The 23,288-nt window shown below is 43.2% G+C and overlaps 3 protein-coding genes across 3 annotated transcripts in view; 2 read left to right on the forward strand and 1 right to left on the reverse strand.

The window, feature by feature from the left end:
- Nucleotides 1–3,461, forward strand: part of LOC147241413 (ATP-dependent zinc metalloprotease YME1L1-like) — a 7,471-nt gene extending 4,010 nt beyond the window's left edge. The window contains exons 10-18 of the mRNA XM_086190756.1: nucleotides 63–195; nucleotides 288–350; nucleotides 575–687; nucleotides 843–998; nucleotides 1,094–1,245; nucleotides 1,337–1,463; nucleotides 1,660–1,733; nucleotides 2,596–2,682; nucleotides 2,768–3,461. Coding sequence (XP_086046882.1) covers nucleotides 63–195; nucleotides 288–350; nucleotides 575–687; nucleotides 843–998; nucleotides 1,094–1,245; nucleotides 1,337–1,463; nucleotides 1,660–1,733; nucleotides 2,596–2,682; nucleotides 2,768–2,908 — 1,046 coding nt within the window. The 3' untranslated portion in view covers nucleotides 2,909–3,461. The remainder of the gene's footprint in view (nucleotides 1–62; nucleotides 196–287; nucleotides 351–574; nucleotides 688–842; nucleotides 999–1,093; nucleotides 1,246–1,336; nucleotides 1,464–1,659; nucleotides 1,734–2,595; nucleotides 2,683–2,767) is intronic.
- A 1,145-nt stretch (nucleotides 3,462–4,606) lies between these two features.
- pks1 (polyketide synthase 1) lies at nucleotides 4,607–13,523 on the forward strand. Its single transcript, XM_086192345.1, has 6 exons — nucleotides 4,607–4,735; nucleotides 4,815–4,968; nucleotides 5,046–5,206; nucleotides 5,288–5,491; nucleotides 7,814–7,995; nucleotides 8,100–13,523. Exons 1-6 carry the CDS (start codon nucleotides 4,678–4,680, stop codon nucleotides 13,521–13,523), a joined length of 6,183 nt encoding a protein of 2,060 aa, XP_086048471.1. The 5' UTR covers nucleotides 4,607–4,677.
- A 301-nt stretch (nucleotides 13,524–13,824) lies between these two features.
- Nucleotides 13,825–22,353, reverse strand: LOC147241415 (uncharacterized). The gene is made up of 6 exons (XM_086191351.1): nucleotides 22,153–22,353; nucleotides 21,774–21,927; nucleotides 21,433–21,593; nucleotides 20,817–21,023; nucleotides 20,559–20,740; nucleotides 13,825–19,620 (listed from the first exon to the last, which is right to left on the reverse strand). Exons 1-6 carry the CDS (start codon nucleotides 22,208–22,210, stop codon nucleotides 14,095–14,097), a joined length of 6,288 nt encoding a protein of 2,095 aa, XP_086047477.1. The 5' UTR covers nucleotides 22,211–22,353; the 3' UTR covers nucleotides 13,825–14,094.
- Nucleotides 22,354–23,288: the final 935 nt, after the last annotated feature.

A 23,288-nucleotide genomic window follows, 5' to 3' on the forward strand; every position in this document is an offset into this window, starting at 1 on the left:
TTTTTTGTGTTAAGTGTAACCAACTTTGTTGCTGTTGGTTTTTTTTCTCCTGTTGTTTTCAGAGGAGGCCAAAGCAAACGCCCCCTGTGTCATCTTCATCGACGAGCTGGACAGCGTTGGCGGCAAGAGAATCGAGTCTCCTATGCATCCGTACTCCAGACAAACCATCAACCAGCTGCTGGCTGAAATGGACGGGTCAGATTTGTAGAAACACTGCTGTGAAAATGGTCTTAATTTTAACATCTCGGCATGAGTCATGAATATTGTTGCTCGTTTTTGTTTTTTAGGTTCAAACCAAATGAGGGCGTCATTGTTATCGGTGCCACAAACTTTGCAGAGGCTTTGGATAAGTATGTTCACCGTCCACCGGTCGTTTTAGCACGTCAAACATTCCGAGTTTCAAGAAGATTTTTTAGAAATTACAAACGTCAACTGTGCACACCAGTTGACAGCATTTTAAATTCTACCATACAAACTGTAATAGTATCTCCCATCGCATTTGGAGTTTTGTCCTGAGTGGAAATGAAATTCAGCCTCACTAATCAGGCGTCATCTCTCCGCTCCATCCTCTCAGTGCTCTGGTGAGGCCGGGAAGGTTTGACATGCAGGTGACGGTCCCTCGGCCGGATGTGAAGGGACGCACTGAGATTCTCAACTGGTACCTCTCCAAGATTAAAGTGGACTCTGGTAGGTCTCAGCGTAACACTGCTCCCCCTCATGTGATGTTCCAAAACCTGAAGCTCTGTATCACTCTGCTCAAATACAGAACACCTTTGTTTACCTGTGAAAGAGACTGTTGTCACCTGTAATAAAGAAGCTCTTTACCTCTGTGTGGTTTCCAGCTGTAGAGGCTGAGATTATCGCCCGGGGCACAGTCGGCTTCTCAGGAGCTGAGCTGGAGAACCTGGTCAACCAGGCTGCCTTGAAGGCGGCCGTCGATGGGAAGGAGATGGTCACAATGAAGGAGCTGGAGTTTGCAAAGGACAAGATCCTCATGGGTGAATTACCCCCCCCCCACACACACACACACAGCAGGGTTTTTAATAAGAAATGACATGAATGGGAGCTGGAATTTAATCTTTTTTCATTTCAGGCCCGGAGAGGAGGAGTGTTGAAATTGACAAGAAGAATAAAACCATCACAGCGTACCATGAGTCGGGTCACGCCATCGTTGCTTATTACACCAAAGACGCCATGCCAATCAATAAGGCCACTATCATGCCCAGAGGACCCACTCTCGGCCATGTGAGCATCCGAAGCTTCCCAGTTTAAGTCCCAGTCATACCAGTACCACCTGTAGCCCGTCTGATCTGTATTGTCCTGTGTCCTCCTGCAGGTGTCCTTGCTCCCAGAGAACGACCGCTGGAGCGAGACCCGAGCTCAGCTGCTGGCTCAGATGGACGTCAGCATGGGTGGGCGAGTCGCCGAGGAGCTCATCTTCGGAGACGACCAAATCACCACAGGTGAGACGCAGGAATCTGCTGAGCAGTGTTTTGATAGGCTACTTGTGCTGTAATCTATGATGCAGTGAAAACAATGAGTGAAATTTCCTCAGAGCGGCGCGTCACACTCTCAGATCATGTGTTTTATTAGCTCCGTAGCAAAGACGCTGCAGGCATCGCGACATAACCGTCATCTTCTTGCTTTTGTGTGTTTCAGGAGCATCCAGTGACTTCGACGGAGCAACCAAAATAGCAAAAATGATGGTGACCAGATTTGGCATGAGTGACAAGGTATCACTTTAATTTGGGAGGCTGAGGGGTGACCATTTTGTCCTGCACACCTACGTAAGGGTTTCATCTCACAACAGCACTGTGCTTTTACTGTATACACGACTATTATACAAGCAGCCAAAGCTTTATTTATACAGTACATAAAATAATGTTGTAAGGGGAAAAATCAACACGTGACAAAGGCAAATTTGCCACCATTCAATGGATCTGCACCTAAACTGAAAGGGTTCTTCCAGCACCCACCCACCAAGTTTGGTCTGCCCCAAACTTTGTAGTTTATAAATGGAAAGATTCACTTTGTAGTATATTAAACAGCAAGTCACCCCACATTGAGTGTCTGCTACTGTGTGGAGCGTCGTTACACTTTGGCCTGTCTACGGGTTGTTTATTGTCTCACTAACTTTATAGACTTAGCTAATAAGCTAAACGTTTGCAACGATTTTTTTTTTTAAAAAGACAGGACGTTGGCAAAGTTTTGTAATTGTCCCACTACCACAGTGAGGGCGGTCTTTCAAATAAACCAAGTGACATAATTTATTTGGTAACAACTTGTAGTTTTTTGTTCTTTTTACATTTTCTAAATCTCAACTGACAACCAATTTAATTTGGTCGTACTTTCTAGCATCTTGCCAGATTTACTTGAAATCCTTCGCCAGCCTTTTGCCTTCTGGTGCTGACAGTCAGCGCTACACCGGTGGTCCCGTTACCTCCTCGCTGGAGGTCTTAATTACCCCAAAGACAAAAAGCTTTGTTCTCTTCATCCTCCAAGATAAACCTCACATCTCTGAAAGGCTCAGTAACCAGATGCAGCAAATGCATGAAAGGGTCTGTTGTTAATGGAAGGACATTTGTGTCGCTGCAGCTCGGGGTCATGACCTACGGCGACTTATCCAAGCAGAGCCCCGAGACCCAGGCCGCCATCGAACAAGAAGTCAGGGCTTTACTGAAGGTGAGCCTCTCTGGCATAGATTTGTTTGGTTAACAGATGCCTTCATGCAAATATTAAAAATATAAACACTTCCTCTCCCATGCAGGACTCATACGAACGTGCTAAAAACATCCTGAAGACCTACAGTAAGGAGCACGAGAAGCTAGCTGATGCCCTGCTAAGACACGAAACTCTGGACGCCAAAGAGATCCAGATGGTTCTGGAGGGCAAATCGCTGGACCACTAGATACCTCAGTAGACTTATAGACTCTCCTGTCAGGTGTATATAAATATATATATGATGCTGTGCAATCGAGCACAGGCCTTTGTGAGGCCTTGTATCTCTTTAGTTTTTATCCCTCTTATCATGAAGACGGCACATTATTCCTCCTCACATGCATTTTGAGTTTTGACATTTTAAAACCTTAAAGACTTTTTGGTTTCAGATGTCTTTTTAAAGTTTGAAAATATAAAATTAACAAATACGTCCCTGGACGTTCAAAATAAGTCTTTATTGCAGGTTCACAAATACATTTGACAACTGATCAGTTCTTTCCTTCAAAAAATTGGTGAGCCCCGTAGAACCTCAAAGTACCTCAATCAAGAATGTACCGTTTGGCTGTAGCAAGTGTAGATGATCATTTTCTCTTTACGACATGTTTCAGTTGCATCTACTGTCTGTTTTGTTCTTATTTATTCAAGTGCCCAAAGATTTGTCCTGCTTCTCTAGAATTAGTGATGGGTGCTATTATGAGCTCACCTGTACCTGATAAGTGAGGGGGGGGGGGTGTATATACTTTGTGCGATTAAAGGATTGTGTTTGTGCTTCTGTCCTTTTGTACAAAGGTCTTTTCGAAGCTCAAATAAAGGTTACTCTGACTCATGAATCTGTTTCGCGTTATTTAACTGAAGTTAAGCCCAGCGTCAAAAGATCTTCCCGCCACATGGGGGCAGTATCACCACTGTAATAGCACACACTTGGTTGTACAGCAATGTTCCCTCATTTAAATTGCTTTTCTTCCCCTGTGTTTGTTGTACAGGTGAAGATGGAAGACAAAATGTGGAGGCATACAGGAGTTTGATCATAATTTACTAAATCCTGAATGAAATACTTGGCTCTTTACATTGCTTGCTTTGCTACTGGGCAGGTTTTATTAAAGAAAATAAATCTTAGGAAACGACACAAGCAATCAACAATGCGCCCAAAAGCTGAGAGGAACTGCAGCCCAGGGTTTTCACCCACATTTCCCTTTACATATTCGATTAATAACGTATTAGTTTAGAGCAACCTTCTCAACATCAAGCCTCACCTGTTCACACTTTAACCAGCAGGGCCAGTAGCGTTTTTTGGCTAATCTGCTCCAGTCTAATTATCTGTAGTGCACTGCAAAAATCCAGAGAGAAAAACGTCAACTCTGCCTTTCACCTCCATGGACAAAATCACATTTATTGCAATCAGATTATGAGGCTTCCATCATTCTTTTCTGGAACTTCGCCATTATTTGCCACGTCGCAGCCTGACACTGCCAATTCGCTGGCAGCCAAACTGAGAATCTCAAATTCATTTTGTAGAACTAATCATTAATTTATTCCTCTATTAAGTTCCTCCTTGTTTGAGCCCAAGGTTGCAAGAAACATTACCAATCGGTCCAGTGCAGCGGGGATAAAAACTTTTGTCTTTTGTCAATCGCTGAGCAACAAAAGCTCATTTACTGCTTCTGTCTAATTATTAGGGTCTGGGCCTGAAGGTACCTCAGGCGAAGACCCTGTTATGTTTGCTCGGCAGAGCAACACATTAGCAGCACTAATTTAACCTATAATTACTGTATTTAGTTCCAGATGAACCCAACTAACCTGCAACAAACCAAGGCATTGTCGTGCTTTCTCGTTCCTTTTTTACTGTCGCCTTGCACAAAGTTTATAAAGGGTGGTTTTGGTGCAGCAGCACTTTTCAGGAGCAAAGGGGATGGAGGCTTCACATGGAGAGGTCTGAATCATCGGTTAGCCGCTAGAATAATGGAGGACACAGACGATGACATAGCTGTTGTTGGCATTGGATGCAATTTCCCTGGAGGTATGGCGACATTACAGTTCTCTACATTATTTTTCAAGTTGTCGTTTAAGGGATTTTGTTGGAATTTGTCCTCTTTTAGGTGAGGGCTTGGACAGTTTCTGGAAGGTTCTGTTGGAGGGAAAAAACTGTGTTGTTGATGTTCCATCAAAAAGGTTTGATACCACGTTTTGGTACGATGCTAATGATAGTAAACCTGGGAAGACCCAGACGACCAAAGCTGCTCTCATAAATGGGTAAGAATTTTCTCTTCAAAGTATGAATTAGCCTCTTTAAGATGTTACAATTGATTGGGTTTTTTTTAATATTCCAGGTTTAATGAGTTTGATCACAAGTTTTTTGGGATTACTGAAGCAGAGGCGGATTTCATGGACCCCCAGCAGAAACTTCTTCTGGAGTGTACATACAGGGCAGTAGAAGATGCTGGGATTCCAATGGAGTGCATGAGTGGCAGCAGAGCTGGAGTGTATATAGGTTAGTATATTGTTCTTTGATGCACAGTGGAACAAAGCATGTAATCCACAACCCGACTGTCATTCCATCACTGTGTTGCAGGTCTAATGAACAGGGATTATGAGATGCTCAGCAGTAATAATCCTGCCACTATAACTCACTATCATGGCACTGGGACAGCGATGAGCATCGCCGCTAACAGAATTTCCTTCAGCTTTAATCTCACTGGCCCCTCATTGGCTGTTGACAGCGCATGTTCTTCATCTTTGGTGGCGCTACATCTAGCATGCCAGGCTATTAAACAAGGTAAAGAGTTACCTGAAAGCAAGTTAATGGACAACATTTACACTGTAACCATGTTCCTCTGATGTCACTCTCAGGGTGGGCTTGAGTACTGGATATACCTTTAGCCGGTTAGCATCCACTTCCAAGCTAACGTTGCCTGTTGTGGTGTGACATGGTACAATAGGTTAGGAATAAAATAATACAAACCCGATTCCAAAAAAAGTTGGGACACTGTACAAATTGTGAATAAAAACAGAATGCAATGATGTGGAAGTTTCAAACTTCAATATTTTATTCGGGATACAACATAGATGACATCAAATGTTTAAACTGAGAAAATGTATCATTGTAAGGGAAAAACAAGTTGATTTTACAATTTCATGGCATCAACACATCTCAAAAAAAGTTGGGACAAGGCCACGTTTACCACTGTGTGGCATCCCCTCCTCTTTTTTATAACAGTCTGCAAACGTCTGGGGAATGAGGAGACAAGTTGCTCAAGTTTAGGAATGGGAATGTTACCCCATTCTTGTCTGATACAGGCTTCTAGTTGCTCAACTGTCTTAGGTCTTCTTTGTCGCATCTTCCTCTTTATGATGCGCCAAATGTTTTCTATGGGTGAAAGATCTGGACTGCAGGCTGGCCATTTCAGCACCCGGATCCTTCTTCTACGCAGCCATGATGTTGTAATTGATGCAGTATGTGGTCTGGCATTGTCCTGTTGGAAAGGCAAGGTCTTCCCTGAAAGAGACGACGTCTGGATGGGAGCATATGCTGTTCTAGAACTTGGATATACCTTTCAGCATTGATGGTTCCTTTCCAGATGTGTAAGCTGCCCATGCCACACACGCTCATGCAACCCCATACCATCAGAGATGCAGGCTTCTGAACTGAGCCCTGATAACTTGGGTTGTCCTTGTCCTCTTTAGTCCAGATGACATGGCATCCCAGTTTTCCAAAAAGAACTTCAAATTTTGATTCATCTGACCACAGAGCAGTTTTCCACGGTCCATTTTTAAATGAGCTTTGGCCCAGAAAAAACACCTGCGCTTCTGGATCATGTTTAGAAATGGCTTCTTTTTTGACCTTGAGAGTCAGCCGGCAACAGCGAATGGCATGGTGGATTGTGTTCACCGACAAGGTTTTCTGGAAGTATTCCTGAGCCCATGTTGTGATTTCCATGACAGTAGCATTCCTGTATGTGATGCAGTGCCATCTAAGGGCCCGAAGATCACTGGCATCCAGCATGGATTTCTGGCCTTGACCCTTATGCACAGAGATTGTTACAGATTCTCTGAATCTTAGGATAATATTATGCACCGTAGATGAGGATAACTTCAAACTCCTTGCAATTTTTCTCTGAGAAACTCCTTTCTGATATTGCTCCACTATTTTTCGCCGCAGCATTTGGGAAATTGGTGATCCTCTGCCCATCTTGACTTCTGAGACACTGCCACTCTGAGAGGCTCTTTATATACCCAATCATGTTGCCAATTGACCTAATGAGCTGCAAATTGGTCCTCCAGCTGTTCCTTATATGTACATTTAACTTTTCCGGCCTCTTACTGCTACCTGTCCCAACTTTTTTGGAATGTGTCGCTCTCATGAAATCCAAAATGAGCCAATATTTGGCATGACATTTCAAAATGTCTCACTTTCAACATTTGCTATGTTATCTATATTCTATTGTGAATAAAATGTAAGTTTATGAGATTTGTGATTTATTGCATTCCTTTTTTATTTACAATTTGTACAGTGTCCCAACTTTTTTGGAATCGGGTTTGTATTAAGTGGCATTATACTCACTGAACACTTATTTCTATACATTGTTGACCAAAACCACATTCTTATATCTGTCCCTCTGGGTTTGTAGAAGCAGCCATATCTTGTCAGTCTCTTCATTCCACACACTTGACCCAAGAGCGACGAACACATTTGGGATCTAATACTTGTGAACATTATACAGAAATATATGTTCCATTGAGTAAAAGTCACATAACTTGCTCCCTTTTTTATCCTATCATAGCACCAAACAACCACTAACATTAGCTCACAAGCAGATGAGGTCTAACCTTTCCTGTTGACTAAGGGTAGTAAATGTGCTGTCACACATTCAGATATGACTTCATGTCCCTCCCGATTTTTGTGATTAGATGTTTTTTCGGTTGCGGATAAAAAAATCTGATTCCTCACATTTACACGAGTTTCAGTATTCTAGTGTCCCTCCCTCGGTGTCCAAACAGAGGAACGTGGGTGCAGATTGAATATGGAATATTATTGGTAAATATTGATTATGGAACACACAGCAGAGGTTCCTCATTCCACAACTTATTTCTCTTTTAGGAGACTGCCAGATGGCTCTATGTGGAGGGGTCAACTGCATCATAGAGCCAAGAGTGTTTGTCGCTCTCAGCAAGGCCAAAATGATCTCACCTGAAGGAACCAGCAAACCATTTTCCAGCAAAGCAGACGGCTATGGTAGAGGGGAGGGATGCGGTGTTGTTCTCCTGAAGCCACTGAAAAATGTGAGAATATTATTGTGTTGTTTTGGATTTTTATGTCACGTTGTGAAATGAATTCATACATAGAAAATAACTGCCTTTTTTATGTTGTCAATTTCTATAAAAAGGCCATTCAAGACTGCAACAAAATCTGGGGTATCATCAGCAAAACAGCGGTGAACCAAGATGGACGTTCAGTCACACCGATCACCAAACCCTCTGTGGTTCAACAAGAGGAGCTGCTGCGACAGATCTACTCTGAAACTAACCTAAATGTCCAGTACATAGAGGCCCATGGGACTGGAACACAAGTTGGAGATGCAACTGAGGCGGAGAGCATCTCAAACATAATTGGTAAAGCCAGACCTCCTGGTTCTGAAACAGTCTGGATTGGCTCTGTGAAGGGAAACATTGGACATACAGAATCTGCAGCTGGAGTGGCTGGACTCATCAAGGTTCTCTTAATGATGAAGCATGAAACTATTGTTCCCTCTGTTTTCAACGCTGAAGTCGGTTTGATTGCGGATGTAAAAACGTTGCGTATTCCAACTAGAGCTGAAAGGTGGCAGACTAACGGGTCATTAAAGAGGGTTGCTGGGATCAACAGCTTTGGGTTTGGTGGCACCAATGCGCACGCAGTTGTAAAAGAGTACAGACAGGCCACTGCTCCAATACAGATCCAAGATGGAGGTCCAAAACTCTTTGTAACATCTGCAGCCTCTGAGAGATCATTGATCCTGTCCATCACTGACACCCAACAAAGACTTTGCAGCGATCCAACAGTTGACTTGCAGGCGTTATCATACACCTCAGCATGTGGAAGGAGTCACAACAAACACAAATACCGAAAGACAGTCTTTATGTCTTCTCTCTTGGATTTACAGCAGCAGCTGATATCCTTGTCAAAAGCCAAGACAGAACCAACAAAGCCACACATTGAGATGGTGTTTGTGTTTAGTGGGAACGGGGTTGCATACAGGGGTATGTGCAAGCACCTCTTTAGAGAGGTTCCTGTTTTTAAAGACAAGGTTAGAGAAGTAGAGAGTCTCTTTCAAAAGCATGGAACTATGAGTCAGTGGTTTGCTGCTGACTGTGATAATGAAGATTTCAGCCAGCCGGATGTTGTCCAGCCTCTTCTTTTTGCTATCCAGGTCGGCATTGCCACTCTGCTGAAGCACTGGGGTGTCAGACCTGATGCTGTGCTGGGGCACTCTGTGGGTGAGGTTGCTGCTGCTCACTGCTCTGGCCTCTTGTCACTAGAGGACGCTGTTAAAGTGGTACACCACCGCAGTACTCTTCAGAAGAAGGTAGCAGTAGGGAAAATGCTTGTGGTTGGTAATGTAACCATAGAAAAGGTGCTAAAAGTCCTCAGAGACTTCTCAGGGAAAATTTGCGTTGCTGCTTTCAACAGTCCTCAGTCATGCACGTTGTCAGGAGATGCAGATGCTATCGATGTCCTCAGTGATAAGCTGAAGATGATGTTTGCAGATATTTTCCTTCATGTCTTAGATGCTCCTGCAGCTTACCATAGCCATGTGATGGATCCTATAGTAGAAAGCACTGAGCGAAGTATTGCCTCCTTGGTCGTCAATGACATGGAGTGTGAACTTTTTTCAACGGTGACTGGAGACAGGTATTCAGATGGTGATTTTAGTACAGGCAAGTACTGGGCGAAGAACATCAGAGAAGCTGTTTTATTTGAGCAAGCTCTGCGTGCTGCCACCAAAGACAAGCAGCCGAGCAAAAACATGGTCTTTGTGGAGATTGGACCTCGTAGGGCTCTCCAAAGAAACATTCTTGAGACTCTGGGAGATGACGTTGTTGTTCTTTCCTCTGTCCAGCCAATGAAGGACTATGAAACACTCTTCTGTACAGTGGCAAAACTATTTGAACTTGGAATCAATGTACACTGGCAGGAGCTTTACAGGGGTTGCAAAACAATTCCCATACCTCTCCCAGTCTACCATTTTGACAACACAAAAAGAGAATTCAATTTTGAAGATATCAGAAAAGGCAATAAATTATCTTTTCTTCCTTGTTTGCTCGAATCCCAAATAATGCAGGACACTAAAGAGTACAACCTCTCAATGGAGTCAGTGCCATATCTTTGGGAGCATAAAAACAATGGGGTTTCCATTTTGCCTGGAACCTTCTATGTAGAACTAGCTTATGCCTCAGTGACAGCACATTTAAAGCTGAAGAAGTCAGTCTCCTCTCTCCAGCTTCGTGTGGCGTTTCAGAGTCTGTTCACTCTCAGCTCTAACAGTCATCGGTTGAAAGTCACACTTGAGCATGCAAAAAATGAAGGTAACTTTCAGATATGCTCTTCTGCTGCTATGCATGCTTCTGGTTCATATGTGTGTTCTGAGCAAGAACCATTCTTAGAAGAATCCACCATTTGTGTTGATGCGATCACCAAAAGGTGCACGTTGATTATGAAGCAAACAGAGATATATTCTATTCTTTCTCAAGCAGGATTTGAATACGGTTCCATTTTCAGGCAGCTTGGTGATGTGCATTTTGGCGCTGAATTGAAAGAAGCAGTGACAGTAATTCAAGTACCTGTGGAACTTAAGAAGAATATTCATGACTGTTTCATCCACCCTGTTTTACTAGACTATTTCCTGCAAATGACTGCTGTTGTAGCCATGGGACACTGTGCAGCCAAACAGGGATTCCCCTCAGGCATCGGCAGCGTCGTCATTTCAGGATCTCTACGGGAGGAAATGGTCATGTATTTACGAGCCACTGAAGAAACCTCAGAGTTCCTTGATGTATGTGGCTGCTTCTCTACCACAGAAGGGAAGGTACTTGTGGAACTCAGAGGGGTGAGGATCACATTTTTAGACTCAAATATCCCTCAATCTGTGTTCTTCCATAATGAAGTAATCCCAATCCCTGACAAGGCCGATTTGAATCAGAAAATAAAAGCGCTTCTTTTCGAAGACAAACTGGGTATTGGTGAAGCACTCAGACCATACATGCACCCTGAGTCAATCACTGTGGTGAACAGAGAACACTGGATGTCAAATGAGCTTCAAGATTTAGCGTTACAGTCACTTAACACTAATTTGAGAGACGTTCTCTTCATTTGGGGTGTAGAGGATCTCAGCCACTTATCCTGTGAGAGGATGCTGGGATGCTTGGTGACTTGCTGTGAGACATTTCGACAGGTTGTTTTAGCCTCTAAAGACAGCAAACACTCTTTTACTGTTCGCGTCATAACCTATAGAGCAACAGAAGTAGCTGTGGACCGCATCAGTCCCGGTTTTGTGTTGGCTGGAATGACAAGGGCTTGTGCGGCAGAGATGGCGGGGCTCTTTTTTCAGATGATTGACCTCAATTCTGTGACCAATGAGGACATTATAACTCTGGTTCATGTAATAAACACCTGCAGACAGCAAGAGGTCATTGTCAGGAATGGGCAGGCGTCAGCAATAAGGATAGTGCAGACCCCCATAATGGACACAAAGTCATTTAGGGCTGATAAAGACTCAGCGCAGGACTTTGTCCTACAGACTACTAATCCATTCAACATGGCAAGCCTGTCTGCTACCCCCTATGAGACAAATGAAAATCTTGTCCAAGAGGGATCGGTTGAGGTCCAGCTAACACGTGTGTGTGTGCATTCATCAGATTACTTCCCTGTCTCACTTTCGCATTTGAATTTTGGCAAGACGCTTTATTGGAACCAGCATACCTCTGACAAGCATAAACTTCTGGCTTTAGATTTTAGTGGTATTGTCACAGCCGTCGGGAAAGATGTTTACAGTCTATGTGTGGGCGACCACATTGCTTCATGTTATCCAGTGGCTGCCTCTAAGAAGATTAGAATTCCTGATGCTGTGTGTTACAACACAAAGAGACTCCCATTCCTGAAAGAAAATCCATGCATGTCTTACTTTGTACTGTCGTGGGAAATCCTGCAGAGAAGGCTGTATGGAGTGAAACAACACCAGAAAAAGTTGGCTATAATCACACCAAACTCAGCCTCCACTCTAGTGAAAGTTTTGGCTTTGACAGCAATCAGGTCAGGGTGGAATGTGTCCTGCTTGCCCCATTTCAGGAAGGAACCTTTGACTTCTCATCCATGTCAGGCACTTGTTTTTTTGCCCCCATTTGATCACACTTGGCAGGAAATAGATGATGACCACGAGAGACAAGTTATATTTGTGTGTAGTGTTTACATGCCATCCTCGCTCCCAGCGAATATATTTGGATCCAAGAGTGAACTCACGTATGTGCATAAGCTTGACGTGACTCATGTTCTCCAAAGAGCCAACCTCAAAGCACAGAACAGGAATATCTTCAACTGGTTAATGTCACTTGGCTTTGATACAGAATCTCTGCCTCTGAAAAGTGAGACATTTCAAGTGTCAAACGCAGCAGAACCTCAGAATGAATCCTACTTTACCGCCAAGACAGTGCAGCAAGTGCTTCTGAAGCACAGTGACTTTAATTGTCCACTGTCCGATATCTTATTCATATCCAGGCCTGAACAGCTCTTTAAAAGAAGTTGTGTTTATATTGTAACTGGAGGTCTTACAGGTTTGGGGTTTGAAACAGTAAAGTTCATCACCCATAATGGTGGAGGTTGTATTGTGACACTGTCCAGACGTACTCTGACAGACGAAAAGCAATGTGAAATTGAACTCCTTCAGAAAAGGTATGGGGTTGTGATAATGAACATTAAATGTGATGTTTCTGTTTCAAGGCAGGTTGATGAGGCAATCACAAAGACGGAGCAAAGATTCTCTCCTCGCCCAATCAGAGGAGTGTTTCACAGTGCAGCAGTTTTACAGGATGCACTGATTGAAAATCTCGATGAGTCCCTTTTCCAAAAGGTGCTGCAGCCCAAAGTGAGCGGGGCTCTAAACCTTCACCGTGTAACACTTAACAAGAAACTTGACTTCTTTGTGTGCTACTCGTCTATTTCTTCATTTATTGGCAATGCTTCTCAGTGTAACTATGCAGCAGCCAACTCGTTCCTGGACATGTTCTGTCATTATCGGAGAAACCTTGGGCTTGCTGCACAGTCAATCAACTGGGGTCCCTTGAACCTTGGCCTACTGTTGAATAAACACCATTTCCAAAAGTTCCTGGAGGCTAAAGGAATAATGATAATGAACGTATGTGAAGTACATGAGGCGCTCAAAAAATGTCTCCTAATGAACAGACCTCAGCAAGTCATATGCAAGTTCAACTTCAGAAATCTCAACATTCATGTTCTGTCACAAAATGCGTCTCTCAGAGAACGGCTGTCAGCTTTAGTGGAACTAGAGCTAAAGGATTGTATCAGGAATGATCTCACGGTTCCGCCTTTGCCTTCCACACACGACTGTGTGAGAACTCTTGTCAGTGACGTAAGCAACGTCAGTGTTGATGAGCTGGATGATGACACCTCTCTGAGTGCACTGGGGATTGACTCCATGTTGGCCATGACTCTGCAGAACAAGATTTTCCAGGAGACAGGCGTGAATATACCTTTGGTCCGAATATTGGATCCCAACAGTACACTAGCCACTTTGGCAAATTTTGTAACGAATAATTGATAATGATGTGATATATGTATGATATGTGAAGTGATTATGCCCCTAACTGAATATTCATGGGAGATGCCAGAATTACATGCTCGGTTTGGTCATCGTGAATTGATAATCAGAATTGATGAGCCAGCAGTGATAAGAACTAACAAATAGATACAAGTGCCATGAGATGTTTGCATCATGTGAAGTGAAACCTTGTGACTGACTTGAACATGTACAAACAAGCTGTAAAGAATCCGATGTCCTGAAAATGAGTACACTGTAAGGAGATTTCATTATTCACAAATAATAATTTATTAATGAGTGGTGTGCATTCAGTTGTAATGCTGACTGTTTTCATGTCTGCATCATAAACATGTCAATGGAGTTACTGAAATCATGAGAAAAACAAGGTGAAAAAAACGTAGAATCATGTAAAACCATGAAAGCAAAAAAACATGAAAGTAAACATGATACATACAACAGATCTGATCAACAGAGAAATGCTGGTGTATTGCACTGGACATTATTAGCTCCCTATGGAGTTCACCTGAAAAATCTGCAATCACTCATACAATGTGATCTAGATTTGACATTTTTACAATCTGGTAGAAACAACTTTCATTACTTCATTTGGAGGAAACTCTTGGTTGTAGTTGAAATCTTCACCGTCGTCACTCAGGATCTCCACCACTGTTGATAGCGTGGCATTGGGGTCCAATAATTTCACCAAAGGTATATTCACGCCTCTCTCCTGAAAGATGAGGTTTTGCAGAGTCATGGCCTGCATGGAGTCAATGCCCAATGAAGACAGAGGTGACTCATCTTTCAGTTCGCTTCCGTCCATACCAATTGTTTCACTGAGCAGAGAGATGACATAGTCTTTTGGTGGGACTCTGTTGGTTTGTTCAGTTTGAGAATCTATCTCTTTGGATTTCTGGAAAGCTTCCTCCACTAACCCAGCTAAGCGCATGGTCAGTGCAGCGTTTTGAGAGAGGATGTTGTACCTGATATTTCTGAAGTGAAACCTGCAAACTGCCTGCTGGGGTCGGTTGATGATGAGGCACTGCTCCAGACTTTTATGAATCTCTGCCACATCCAGCACCATCATCCCTTTTGCCTCTAGGAATCGCTGAAAATGCTCTTTGTTCAAGAGTAGGCCGAGGTTCAGAGCTCCCCAGCTGATAGACTGTCCCGGGAGCCCAAGTTTGCGCCTGTACTGGCAGAACATGTCGAGGAATGTATTAGCTGCAGCATAATTTGTTTGTGACGCATTTCCTAAAAAGGCTGACATGGAGGAGTAACACACAAAGTAGTCTAGCTGGCAATTCTGTGTTGCATGGTGTAAATTAAGCACACCATTTACTTTGGGTCTGAGAACTTTCTCGTAAAGTGATCTGTCAAGGGTCTCTATCAGCCCATCATGCAAGACAACTGCACTGTGAAACACACCTCTGATTGGACAGCTGAGGAATCTCAAGTTAATGATGCTGACAACCTTGTGCACTTGCTCAGAGACAGATACATCACACTCCATGGTAGTGATGCTGTTCCCACACTGTTTCTCTATATTGTGTATCTCTTTTAGCACATCTGGCATGGGCTTACTACGGGACAGTATGACAATGTACTGACCCCCTCTGTGTGAGATGAACTTGACCGTTTCAAAGCCCAGGCCAGAGAGACCACCAACCACAATGTACACTGCTCTCTTTCGGAAAAGCTGTTTTTTAGTTGGCAGCAGTGGAATGTCTGATATTGCCATGGTGGGACCTTTTTCTAGAACAACAACAGCCAGTTTCTTTGAGTGGAAATAAGAGTCTGGTTTCTCTGAATGAATCCCCTTGTTGTCAGATGTGATATTCTGAAAAGTAAAGCTTTCGAGAGAAAACTTTTTCCCCAGGTTCAAGGATCTGAGCCAGTGGTAAATGTGTGGCATTTGTGTCCTCAGGGCTCCCCTTTGCAGAATAACTGGCATGTGAATTGTCTGCACGTGAACGTTCTCCTTCACATTTTGGAGAACATCCAGAGGCTGTGTGTGAAATTGGCAGATGATGACAACATGTTTGACATCAGGAAAGTTGCAAATTTTAGTAATGAAAAAGTCGTCGTATGGAGGCAGAACAATGAATGCGTCCACTTGACTGACATCTAGGAATGAACCATTGCACTGTGTTTCAACAATCACACGCCAACCTGATTTATAAGAAGTGAGTGCCAAGACTTTCACGAGCATTGAGTCCGTTACAGGGGATATGATTCCCAGATGACGTTTGGCTCTAGGCAAGGTTCGATGCAGGATCTCCCATGCCAGCAGAAAGTAAGAAACACAAGGTGTTCTTTGGAGAAATGGGAAGTGTTTGGTGCTGTAACACACATCCTGTGGGACACTGACCCTACTGGCTGCCACCATGGGGTAGCAAGATGCTACCTGGTCTCCCACTTTAAACTTCTTGACATCTTTCCCGACTGCTGAAATGGTACCGCTGAAATCAAGAGTGAGAAGCTTGTGGTTCTGTGATGAGTGTTTGTTCCAGTATAGTGTCTGGCCAAATTTTAGATGTGATGCACTGACAGGGAAGTAGTCTGAGGAATGGGCACATATTTTAGTGGGCTGAATTTCAACTGATGTGTCGCTGATTGGCTTGGCTTCGTCATCAATGTGAATGGCACTCAATTCATTAATTTGATATGCGTCAGCTGTCTGAAGGAAGCAGTGTTCAGACATGTTGGATGTGAAACTGCCCTCTGAGTTGAAAGCTATTTTAGCTGGAGTATGGACAATGGATGGTTTTAGAATAAGACCACCTTTTACCACCAATTCTGGGTACCTGCTGCAGGGATAGAATCTTAGAACCTTTGACAGAGCTGCAATGTCTTCAGCAGAGGTGCTGTTTATATCAATTAGCTGAAATGAAAGATCTGGTATCTCCGCAGCAAATGACCTTGCCATGCCTGCGATAGCGAAGCCTGGATTAATGTTATCTACTGTGATGTCAGATGAACGGTAGGTTACTGCTCTAATGGAGTTCGGGAAGCGTATTCGCTTGAGCTCAAGGGCTATCTGGCGGAAAATCTCACAGCAGCTCGATAAATTTTGCAGGACAGAATCAGCCTCCAGTAAAGTGAGGTTTTCTTTGCCCCACAAAAACAAGACCTCATGAAAGGTTTCCTCAATATTCATGATATTAAGATTTGTCAAGAGGGCAGGGAACCCATGGCTCAAGATATCTTGCACATGCTTTGAGGAAACATATATAGAACTTGCATCTAAGTCCTGTTGCAGGCCTTGTGAGATTCCCATTTGGTCACAGAAGATTAGGGCCTTGGGAGGAGGAGAAGATGTGACACTCTCAGGGACGACAGTAAAATCATTATGGTAGAAGTACTCCTCAACTACATGGGAATGACTGCCAAGGTACTTGATTATCACATTCTTAACTTCAACCAGCACTCTGCCCTCTTGATCTGCAAAACAGCCACAGACCTCTAAGTGATCAACACCCACATCAGTTGCTCTCAGATAGACGACCATTTCTTCTTGCAAAGGTTCCAACACCGTCAAACTTCCTACTTTGGCAGGAAATCCTGGTCTACCAGCAAAAATGTGCTCTACTGTGACTGGGAGAAGCTGCATCATGAAATCCAAGACAACAGGATGAATGCAGTACTCATGCAACTGAGACCGCAATTCCTGTGGAACTGTGACAAATGCAAAAGCCTCTTTCAGATCTTCACCGTAGTGCACATCAGCCTTATTCCTGAATACGTCTCCATACTGAAAGCCTCCTTGAGAGAGATACCCATAAAACTCTTGATAGCTCACTATGGATGTGCATCTTTTGTAGATGGAACTCAAAGAAAGGCTCTGTACCTCAATCAGCCGTTCTTTTGTATCAGCCACTGTGCCTGATGCATATGTCGCAGTTGAGGAGAGTACTGAGAAAGTAGTTCCTTTCTCTGTTTGCTCTAGTTGTACCTTCATTTCTGGCAAATTTTGAGTTAATACAAATGGACTGTGAAAACTGACGCTAAGATGTAGCGAATTCAGTGGGACTTTAGGTTTGGCGTTAACCATGAATGCAGCTAAACCCAACTCAGCATAGAAGGCCCCAGGGATGATGGGTATATCATTGTGTTTGTGCTCTTTGAGGTAGAACGAAGAATCAGACTTGAGGTCACAGCTGAAAACGTTGCTCTCACTTCCTGTCGATTGAAGAATGGGGTGATTCCTCACTGAGTTTTTCTGTGCTGCTCCGATGATAACATCCCTGTCTGAACAGTCAAATTGGTATTTGGGAAAAGGCAGTGGCTGTCTCTCATATCCGGTGTAAAAGGTGTTCCAATCTACCTGAACACCCAGTTCAAACAGCTTGGAAACAACAGATGTTATTGTTTCCTGATCTTTCTCTGGCTGCAACGAGGCAAGAACAGCTGCGTCATTTCCCAGAGTTTCCATGATATTCCTCTGTAGGGCTCTTCTTGGTCCTATCTCTACAAAGACTGTCCTCTTTCCTTTAGTGGCCGCCTTTACTGCCTTGTCAAAAGCAACTGGCTCACGAATGTTTCTTGCCCAATATTCACCTGTGCAGAAATCACCCTGCTGTGCTTCCTCGCCTGTCACTGTTGAGAACAACTCTGTCTCTAGATTATTTAGCTCTAAGCAACCAATGACCTTCTGGATTTCTGCTAGAATTTTATCCATCATGTGGCTGTGATATGCAGCCGGGACATCCAGCACATGGATAAACAGATTTTGACTGTTGGCTGTGGTGCTCAACTGTGTATTGAACCTCTCGATAGCATCTGCATCACCTGAGAGTGTGCAGGACTGCGGGCTGTTGAATGCAGCGACACAAATTCTACCAGAGAAAGGAGGGAGGAGAGCGGTAACCTCAGATACAGCCATGTTGCTGATCACAAGCATCTTCCCACCTGTGACTTTGCTCTGGAGAATACTGCGGTAATAAATTACTTTAACTGCATCGTCAAGAGACAAAAGGCCAGAGCAGTGAGCTGCTGCCACCTCGCCAACAGAATGTCCCAGCAATGCATCAGGTTTGACACCCCAACTTCTGAGCAAGGTGGTGATGCCTACCTGGATGGCAAAAAGGAGAGGCTGGACAACATCTGGATTTTTTAAGTCACTACCTTCATGCTCACTTTCAAGTGCGTCCAAGATGTTCAGTGTACTCAATTTTTGGAAAACTTGTGTAATCTCTCGGATCCTATCTCTGAACACAGGCTCGTGTTTTAGTAGTTGCTTGGCCATGCCATGATAGGTGACACCATTGCCACAGAAGACAAACACTAACCTTGGATCCAAGGACGATGGGCTAATATTTTTGCTAAGACCTGCACTAATCTTCTCTTTCAGATCAACTATGGTTGAAACCACAAAGGCTTTTCTGTATTTGTGTTTTAGATGGCTCCTCCGGCAAGCTGACGTGTACAACAGAGTGTCCAGATCTACTTTGCTCTCTAACTGTTTAATGGTGTCCTCCAACATCAAAGTGAGAGATTTTGGAGAATTTGCAGATAGGACAAAATACTTCGTCTGCTTCCTGTCATTCTTTTGCACAGTTTGAGACTGTTTGTGCTGCTTGACAATGGCATGGGCGTTTGTACCCCCAAAACCAAAATTATTCACTCCTGCAATTCTTGTGCCAGAGGATACCCACTTTTCTGCCTCCTTGGGAACTTTTATATTCAGGGTTTTGGTATCTACACTGGTGGTCTCATCTGTGTAGAAAACTGACGGAACAATAGTTTCATGCTTCATCATTAGAAGAACCTTAATGAGTCCAGCGACTCCAGCTGCAGATTCCGTATGTCCAATATTGCTCTTCACTGAGCCAATCCAGAGTGTTTGTGACCCAGGGGGCCTGGGGCTAGCAATGACATTTGAGATGCTTCCTGCCTCAGTTGGGTCTCCAACTGGGGTTCCCGTCCCGTGTGCCTCTATGTACTGGACATTTATGAGGTCACTTTCAGAGTAGATCATTCGCAGCAGCTCCTCTTGCTGAACCATGGAGGGCTTGGTGATTGGCGTGACTGAGCGTCCATCTTGGTTGACGGCCGTTTTGCAAATTATACCCCAGATATGGTCATGGTCTAGCAAAGCCTGGAAAGTAACAATGACAATAAATGAAGCTAGAAAGCACTCACAGCACATACTGATGTGGATTTGTGAAACCAAGTTGGGGCCAGTTGGAGACCGGGCCTCTTCTCGCTTGAGCCTCAACGCCTTCTTTCTCAGTCAAAATTTCAAGAGGTTTCAGAGCCTGAGAACCAACTAAGTTCTGATAGTAAAAGATACGAAGTTCAAATAAGCACTGGAGTCTAGCGAAGTTGAGGACAGAGAGCTTTATTCTCCTTGTAGAGCACAAAGCCCAAGCAGTTTGGCAGAATCAACTGAATAGGTATGGACAGTGCATCTCTTTATTCTATGAAAATGGGCTTTCACCACATCCCTTTTTTTAATCAGTACTTGATATGGTTATTTGGTTAATAATGGAGTCTGTTTAAAGGGATATTCAGTGAGATACAGTTTTTATTGAAATCACAAGACATGCGTTCTTCATGCTTGGCAGCGGAACTATAAATTGGATTAATCTGGCCTTTAACCCAGTGGGGTCAAATGTTCCTGCATTCAGCTTTTTAAAAAACAAGAGGCACGAAGAGGAATGTGCCCCTAAATTTAATGGGTTCTTTCTTGGCCCATTTACACCGCTCCACTAAGTTTGGCAACAACAACAACAACAACAACAACAACAACAAAACAGCCCCCAATTTTTTGGATAATCCAGTTGATAGACCAAGACTGTAAACAGTATGTCCCTGGCAGGGGTACATTTTTGAATATGTAAACAGGAACTAAAAAGTCAAAGATTAATATACCATCTGAAGGCACTTCAGTCTGTTCAATGAAACACGTGCCTTAGTAGCAATAAATCAGTGAGTTATAAAATGATATTGGTTATATATTTTATGATCTGATGTGAATAAACAGGAAAAGAATGAAGGGAATCTGGATCATTTTATTTCTCTCTACATTTTTACCTTTTTCAGTGGCTTCAGGAGAACGACCCCACAGCCCTCCCCTCGACCATAGCCGTCTGCTTTGCTGGAGAACGGTTTGCTGGTTCCATCAGGCGAGATCATCTTGGCCTTGCTGAGAGCAACAAACACTCTTGGTTCGATGATGCAGTTCACCCCTCCACACACAGCCATGTCACAATCTCCTGGTTGGAAAGATAATGTCTTTTTAAATCTCCCTGAAGAATATTTACAGGGTGGGTCAGTGCCTTACATGCAGACCTTGTTTGATGGATTGACAGGCAAGATGAAGAGCCACGAGCGATGATGAGCAGGCACAGTCTATAGACAGTGAAGGTCCAGTGAAGTTGAAGATGTAGGAGACTCGGTTGGCTGCTATACTCATGGCTAGTCCTGTACCGGTCCAGTGGTTGATCACGCTTGGGTGCACATGTGCAGCGTTTGTTTCGTAATCTCTGTTCATTAGGCCTGTAATAAAAGCAACAATAAAACTGGCATGAAATCACACCACTCTGTGGTTATTGCATTCATATTATGGAGAGACACAGATATGAGACATCATTGTTGGCTAACCAGGAAGTCAATATCGTAACGGGTTCTCTCGGCCAAATGCCAACAGGATTATTGCTGAAAATAAACTCTGTCGCAAACAAAAGTTCATGAGATGTATACGTTTATTCTGCAAGATAACTTTCACACGTGAACATCAGTTTATGATTTATGAAGTGTGAACTTGGCAAGAAGAAAAAAAGCAAATGTAGAAAACGACTTACACCCGGTATGCATGACCACAACTAGCTTCTCATTTCTCTCTTCTCCTGTGCATAAAACCACATCTTTAAAAACGAGACTCTGAACATATTTTTACAATTTTTACCGAAAAACACTCCTGTCCTGGTGCCGCTGGCCTCTTCCAGAGGAATGCCAGCATTCTCAAGGGCCCTGTAGACACCCTGGAGGAGCTGCTTCTGTTGAGGGTCCATTTGCTCCACTTCATTGTCGCTGATGCCGAAGAACTTGTGGTCGAACTCGTTGAATCTAAAAAAACAAAACAAAACAAAAAACAGTCAAAATCATTGAATCAAATTAAGTCATTTGACAAAATTGCACAAGTTTATTGTATTGTTTATTGTATATGTGGCTTCAGTCACACTTTTTTAATCAATAACTTATTGTGTTTCACTGCTATTCATCATTACTTGATCGTGTGTTCTGTACCCATCAATGAGAGCGGCCTTGGCTGTTCGGGATTTCCCTGCTTTGTTGTCGTCGGGGTCGTACCAGCTGGCTACGTTAAATCTCTCTGCAGGTATTGGCACTGAACAGTTTCTCCCATTGACCAGAACCTTCCAGAAATTTTCAAGCCCTTCTCCTGTTTGAAAATTACATCATTAATGCTTGGAACAATCCAAGCTAACGTTTGCGCGGAATTTTCAGAGATAAAAAGTAATGTCTTTTATTTTTTTGTGGCAGTTTTCTTGCCATATCACCACAAAAAAAACAAACAAACAAACTAACAAACAAAAAAAGTAGGTTGTAAGTTGTGAGCAATATTTTGAGGAACTTACAAATAAATTCCAGAATTCAAATAACTCACCGCCTGGAAAATTGCATCCAATGCCCACCACTGCGATTCCGTCTTCAACTTCCTCCATCCTGACAGAACATTACTGTCAAGGAAAATCAAAAACCTTTACTGCAGAATAAAGCCACCATCACAGTTGCTTCCAGACAACATCGGATCCTGTTTAATCCAGTAATTAGTCCCTGGGTCACGCACCAGCGCGCCTCTACAGCCGTACCCTTCACCTCTTTCCTCAGTGAGGGTATCACCTCTGGTCTTGATTCTTATAGCAGGCTTCTTTTCTTTATTAAACATTAATGGTTGATTGTATACGTGACCATGGAGATGATTGACTCGAGTGCACACGTTTATGGCGCCTGCAAATGATTAGACTGAGTTTAATGAGTAAATCAACGTGTTATCCAACTCTGGGGTGATTTGGGGTCTCGTTTCATCCACGCTCATCACTTCCATGCCATAATTAACACTCAGCCCAAGGCATGATTTTGATTATGATTAACACGTTCAGTGCACGTTAGGTGGGAGTGCCTTCATTCAACGTGCCCAAACATTTGCTGAGGTCAAGTGACAACTTGGATAAAACGCCACGGGAAACCTTGAATTTAGGAGACTTTAATTGTAATATCATTCATTCTCAGATCATTCACGATGTCTGAAAGTCAAACAATGTAAAGTTTTCCATGCGTCGAAATTTGCGTCGTTATTTTTCGATTCATTTCCCTGTTAGTGATCAGTTTTCAGCACAATCATATCAGTGATTTCACAAAAATAAATAGAGGCTCACATTTTATGGCGCAGTCTAGGTTCTGGTGTATCTGTTGGTGAATCAAGTTTGAAGACTTTATAAAACAGCTTCATCTTGGTCGTCTGGGTTAAATTCCCTACATATCAAAATGCTATCTTTATTTTATTGCTTTTATAATCCAATGCAGTAAACATCAGTGTGTTCATAAAGTTACTTTCTTTATTACTTGGTGTCAAAATGATTACAAAAACTCAGATAAGATGAGGGTGTTAATAGCAAAGCTCTTAATTCACTTGATCAGAACCAACATATTCCTCTCGCTAAGGTCAGTGAGTCCCCGCTGGGTGCTTTATGCAGTACGCCGCTAGTTCAAGTAAGCAGTAATTTAATAGCGTAGCAGGAA

This window comes from Aulostomus chinensis, chromosome 21 (genome assembly GCF_037954235.1).
Source record: "Aulostomus chinensis isolate RoL2024-O1b breed Wild chromosome 21, RoL_Achi_v1.0, whole genome shotgun sequence".
Taxonomy (NCBI): Eukaryota; Metazoa; Chordata; class Actinopteri; order Syngnathiformes; family Aulostomidae; genus Aulostomus; species Aulostomus chinensis.

Bases quoted from the DNA above. Each gene is read 5' to 3' on its own strand.
- pks1 (XM_086192345.1), top strand. From the start codon at position 4,678: ATGGAGGACACAGACGATGACATAGCTGTTGTTGGCATTGGATGCAAT. The intron at 4,736-4,814 runs GTATGGCGACAT...GTCCTCTTTTAG, and splicing joins TGGATGCAATTTCCCTGGAG to GTGAGGGCTTGGACAGTTTC. The intron at 7,996-8,099 runs GTGAGAATATTA...TTCTATAAAAAG, and splicing joins TCCTGAAGCCACTGAAAAAT to GCCATTCAAGACTGCAACAA.
- LOC147241415 (XM_086191351.1), bottom strand. From the start codon at position 22,210: ATGGAGGAAGTTGAAGACGGAATCGCAGTGGTGGGCATTGGATGCAAT. The intron at 21,594-21,773 runs GTACAGAACACA...TTGTTTTTTTAG, and splicing joins AAGGCCGCTCTCATTGATGG to ATTCAACGAGTTCGACCACA. The intron at 20,741-20,816 runs GTCTGCATGTAA...CTTTCCAACCAG, and splicing joins CTGTCAATCCATCAAACAAG to GAGATTGTGACATGGCTGTG.